This window comes from Genypterus blacodes, unplaced genomic scaffold (assembly GCF_046128005.1).
Source record: "Genypterus blacodes isolate CSIRO-AG114 ecotype Tasmania unplaced genomic scaffold, CSIRO-AGI_Gbla_v1 ptg000052l_1, whole genome shotgun sequence".
NCBI lineage: Eukaryota > Metazoa > Chordata > Actinopteri > Ophidiiformes > Ophidiidae > Genypterus > Genypterus blacodes.
The window spans coordinates 6,704,819-6,710,000 of record NW_027466864.1 but is presented as its reverse complement, the minus strand read 5'-3'; the positions used below and the strand labels follow the sequence as shown (position 1 = coordinate 6,710,000).

Sequence of the window (5,182 nt, the reverse complement as noted above, 5' to 3'; positions counted from 1 at the left end):
AAACAACTGATCGTTAACCCAAATACCACAACCCATGCAATCAGGTTGTCCTTACTCACTTCACTCGTGTATATTTCTTAACATTTAGTGCACAAACACAGCCACAACTCGCAGTTAAAGCAGCCCAGCTCACTCCGCTTTTATCCTGACCCCGGCTATGTTGTCAGGTTAGCATTAGCCTCTTAGCTACCGTTAGCTCCGCCGTTGTCAGGATAAAATGTCGTCCGTGCCGGGGTCTCGTTTTTCGTGACAGCTGGTTTAAAAGTCTAGCACCGCGACTTTGCTCCAGGATATCGGCACCGTGAGGCTCGGCCCTGCCCGTACCTGGATAAATCCTGAGGTTGTGCCGTCTGCTCGTCCTCCTAGCTGCTCGTCTCCCCCTGCTTGTTGTTGTAATGTCGGGCGTGTAAGCGGAATTACGTCATCGTCAGTAGATCGGAGCGAACCAAAGCGGTCAAAAACACGAATATATGTTATTAAAATTACATTATAAGAATCCACAAACGTTTACTAGTGTATACTTCGTATTGTGAGGGAAATGCTTCATATTTTTTATTTGATTTATTTCATGTATCTGTTTAATTATTATTATTATCTACAAAGCAAAAGGCCTTACACTGTAAAGACGGGAAATGAAATGTGAGGCAAGATGAAATCAATAAGCACTAGAAATGGATTTCCTGAAGAAAATGCACTGTGATTGCAATTTCCGGATATTGTTGATATATGCTGATAAAATGCCTGAAAGATTAAAGCCTGAAGATCTGAAGAATGATTGTTTTATGTACCTGAATGAGTGACAGGCGTGATGTTAGGTCAAATCCTTTGAAGCTCTGAAGTGTGTTTATAAACAGCAGGTGCAGCCAATGAAGAAGAGACACAGCGCTGAGTCTGAGTGAAGGCTGAAGATATTACACAAACACCATACCTCCCATCTGTAAGGGACAAGCAGTGAAACTTGCTGAATGATGAATTATGAGGAAATAAAGAGAGCTGATAATTTAACATTGCCCCAGTTGAGGAAAATTCAGAACCAGTTGTCGCTTAAAGGCAGAAACAGCAAAAACGACACAGATGACATATTCTGAGAGAGAAAGTATAAAAGGGCAGTAGGAAATTTGGAATGAACTTTAATAGGGACTGGGTGAAAAAGCTGAAGAAGTTAGTGAGTGACAAGTGTGACTTTGGGCCAAACCCTTTGAAGTGTTGAAGTGTGTTTGTAAACAACAGGTGGAGCCAATTAAGCAGAGATGCAGAGCTGAGTCGGTGTGAAGGTTGAAGATATCGCAGCCGAACTAATGGCTCTCACACAAACACCATAACGCCAATCTGAAAAGGAGCTGGACTGTGAGAAGCAGGAGAACCTCCTGAACGTAGCGATGTATTATGGTCCTAAAAAGCCTGAAAATAAAAGACAAAACAGCGACTTGAGACATGATTTTACATTGTGCCAGCTGAGGAAAAGCACAATCCACGTTACGTACATATTGATCTGACAGTTGTAGTCATTTCATTTTCATATAATCACATTTTAATTCAAACAAACCTTTATAAATACCGTCCTTATCTTTGTTTTATCCATTTTCTATATTTTGTTTTTACTTGTCTCTTACTCTTGATGTCGCATGACTCCATCCTTTGCTTGTGTTCCATTTAAAGCTTGTATTTACATGGTTCTGAATCAAAGCGTCTGTCAAACGAATAAATGCAAATTAAATGTAAATGAAAGTAACCTTTACCTCTCCCTTTAATACATTCCTTTCTTGATTGACACTCGAGTTTGACTATTCTCAAATTGAATGACGAATATAGAATATATTAGAACCAAAAGAAGACAGCATCTAACTCTGACTGATTTACTTAAAGTTTAAAAGATTGTGTTTTACCTTCACATGAATGTCGGGGTGTCTCGTCTGCAGGTGTCGCTTCAGTTTTGCCGTTTTCCCCCCGCTCTGCGTGGTTTGCATGGTTTCGTCTTTATTTCCTTCTACGTCAAATGTGATAATACCCAACATTTCTCTTACTTTTTATTAGTTGATTAAAGATTTTGTCATCGCAAATTAATTTTGATTTAATTATAGGCGTGTTGTCATCACTGACAAATGGCCGTCGACAGAAACCATGATGAAAACTATTACTCCACAAAATTAACACTGCTAAAAAAAACTGAATTAACTGCAAATGAAACAAAACCCTAAAGGAATAAAGCCTGAATGTTATGTACCTGTGTGAATAGAGAAGTTACAAGACATTTGAATGACAGGTGAGACATTGGGTCAAGCTGAAGCTGAAGTTTTGTTTGTTTTATAAACAACAGGTGCAGCCAATTAAGCAGCGATTTAAAAAAAGCTGAAAATCTAATATTGGGCCAGATGAGGATAATTCAGGACCAGTTGTTACTTGAGGGCAGAAAATCTTCAACAGCTGAATCTAGAGCGTGGGGCTGTCAGCCAATCAGCTTCAACCTCCCCCATTCTAACACACGATGCAATACACACACACATCAAGTGTTTCAAACTACCGATTCAGTTTGTGTTGTCGAGCAGATTCACTGTGAGTTCTTCCAGTGCCCATCACAGTTTGAGTTTGTGTAGAACCTCTTTGGTCAGCTGTTTGCTATACTGGTTGATTTTCCAGTGTCCAGGCATCCATCCCAGCAGGAAGCGATGGAAGTCTGTCCAGGCGAATGCAAACATTTCCCTCCACTCTTTCTCCAGTGCTGCAAAGTCCACGTCTTTTTTCACGTCCAGCTTCAGCTCTGAGAAATAGAAGTCCAGTAACCCAGGGACCCTATCTTCACATTCGCGCCCCTCCAAGCAGTCCTCCAATAAATAAACAACATCTTTCATCCCGCAGCCCCCACCCACATACTGGAAGTCCACAGCTGCCACGTCCGTTCCGCTCCGCTTAAAACAGAAGTTGGCTAACTTGGCGTCCCCGTGAACGATGGTCTTGAAGCGGCAGCCGCTGAGAATCCTGTCGATGTCTCCAGCGACTGCTTTGAGCTGCAGGTCATCCACAGCTTCCAGCTCGTCGGGGCGAGTCTCCAGGTGCCAGTAGGTCCCGACGGGCCACAGACCGTCCGGTGCTACACCCAGGAAGAGAGCGTGGAAGTGGGCGAGCCAGCTGAGACAAGCCCGTATCTCTTTGTCCTTTATGTTTGTCCTACAAAGAAACACAGCCTTTATTGATCCAGATCAATTATTTTTCAGTGCTTAAAGTGCTTCCCTATCCCCCCCCCCACCCAAAAAACGTGGCACATAAAAGGGATTTTTTCCCTTTTCAAAAGGTTTTTCACCACTTCATTCCTTTACACAGAGCATCCGTGGATTCACAACAGAACAACGAGAACTACAGCAAATTCTGCAAATTTAAGTGTTTTTAAAATGTTACATACATATTGATATGATGTCTTTCCTTATTTTATGTTCATATAATCACATTTAAATTCAAACATCACTTTATAAATATTGTCCTTTTCTTTTTAAATCCATTTTCTTTATTTCTTTATTACTTGTCTCTTAGTCTTGTTGTTCTTTTATGACTCCACCCTAAGCCTGTGGTGTATTTAAAGCTTGTATTTACATCGCCCTGCATCAAAAGGTCTATCAGACAAATACATGTAAATGAAATGTAAACTAAATGTAAATGTAAGGTACTTTTTTTTAACCTCTCCCTTTAATACATTCCTTCCTTGTTTCCTTCCCTATTTTTAGCTAATTGCTTTCATTGAAATATGAGGATTTTCTTTTGTAACTTAAAGATAACCACACTCTTCTCCACCTTTACAGAGGTCAAATGTTGCAGGTCTCCTTTTATACTGAATTACAGAGTGAGAAATAGCATCACTATCAGCTAAAAACTGAAATTAACACTTTTACCCCCCTATAGCTCCGCCCCAACAAGTCATTTTGGCTAAATTACTAAACCTTTTTTGTTAAATCAAGTACAGAAATGGGTTGGCTTGTGGATTACTTTCAGGCACAGATTAACTTTGAGGAATTTTGTAGAAAGGCAGATGACTGTAGATGAATTAGATTACATCAAATAACAAAACAAAAACAAGACTCTTAAATTCAATTGCAGGACAAGAATTGCTCCATGAGATGATTATACTTGTAATACTACTCCATGAATGAAGATTAAATTAAAGAATAATCAATTATCTGTGCATGTACCTCCTCCTCTGGTCAAACCCAGCCACGTCCAGGTCCTCCAGAACGATTAGCATCTCGTCTCCATGGGAACACGCAGCCAGGCAGGCGGGGATCCGGCACCTGGAATTGGTGGCGTAGTTCTGGTACCAGTGTGTCTCCACCTGGTATGATCGCACCTTCCGCCTGTGGGAGCGCTCCGTGTTCCAGCCCCCGGGGTGCTCGGCCTCGCTTGGGAACTTGACGTGTTTGACCACCACGGAGGGCCGCTCGCAGCCCCGCAGCCGCAGCCGCAGGAGCTCCCCGTAGCCGCTCCACAGGCTCTGGATCTTTGCGCCGACATGCAGGGAGGAGGCGCCACATGCCTGCAAGACCAAATCGTGGTCCTCCTGCTTCATCTCCCCGGGGCAGGACTGAGGAGGAATCCGTGTCGGCATTAACGGGGAGATCTGTACATTTCAACACGCACAAATGAGCTTCTGTGTCATCATTGGTTAGGATGTGTCACTCACCTTACTCACATCTGATCGACACCGTAACGGCTTCAGGAAAAGGATTCAAGGCAATACAACCGGAATTTAAGATAGTAAAGTACACCAGGTCTCGAGTGTGTCAAATTCCATTATCATTATCATTATTATTCCATTGTATTTCACGCTGAGACACGCACGTGAAACAAACACGTCTCCACGGCTTGACAGGAAGTTTTCGGCTGTGGCGTTAAACGCCTCAGACATGACGAGCGTCACTGCCCGCTACAGGACGGGATGATACATTGCCTTTGAAAATCAGTTTTAATAAACAATACAACAGAGTATGTTTTACAGTGCGGGAAAAAAACTGCCGTCAACAATAGAAGAAAATGGCAAATAGAAGAAAAAGAAGAAGATGTACTGGTAACTCTCCAGCTACCAGTCCACCTTCCATATCTTCTTCTTCTTCTTCTTCTTTACGGTGCAATAACCTGCAGTCAACAATAGAAGAGACAAAAAAGGTATTGACATAGTGGATATAATGGTCTTTCTATT

The 5,182-nt window shown here is 42.0% G+C and overlaps 2 protein-coding genes across 2 annotated transcripts in view; both read right to left on the bottom strand.

Moving 5' to 3' along the window:
• Window positions 1–404, bottom strand: part of herpud2 (HERPUD family member 2) — a 6,922-nt gene extending 6,518 nt beyond the window's left edge. Inside the window, exon 1 of the mRNA XM_076150499.1 lies at window positions 325–404. The gene's annotated coding sequence lies outside the window, so the exon portion shown is untranslated. The remainder of the gene's footprint in view (window positions 1–324) is intronic.
• Window positions 405–2,100: 1,696 nt separating this feature from the next.
• pkdc (protein kinase-like domain containing) lies at window positions 2,101–4,857 on the bottom strand. The gene is made up of 3 exons (XM_076150582.1): window positions 4,667–4,857; window positions 4,179–4,567; window positions 2,101–3,165 (listed from the first exon to the last, which is right to left on the bottom strand). The coding sequence occupies exons 2-3, from the start codon at window positions 4,550–4,552 to the stop codon at window positions 2,574–2,576; spliced, it is 966 nt and encodes a 321-aa protein (XP_076006697.1). The 5' UTR covers window positions 4,553–4,567; window positions 4,667–4,857; the 3' UTR covers window positions 2,101–2,573.
• Between the last annotated feature and the right edge of the window lie 325 nt (window positions 4,858–5,182).

Excerpts from the sequence above, each read along its gene's own strand:
- pkdc (XM_076150582.1), bottom strand. The coding sequence starts at position 4,552 with ATGAAGCAGGAGGACCACGATTTGGTCTTGCAGGCATGTGGCGCCTCC. Across the intron at positions 3,166-4,178 it reads GGGTTTGACCAGAGGAGGAG|GACAAACATAAAGGACAAAG; the intron begins GTACATGCACAG and ends GTTTCTTTGTAG.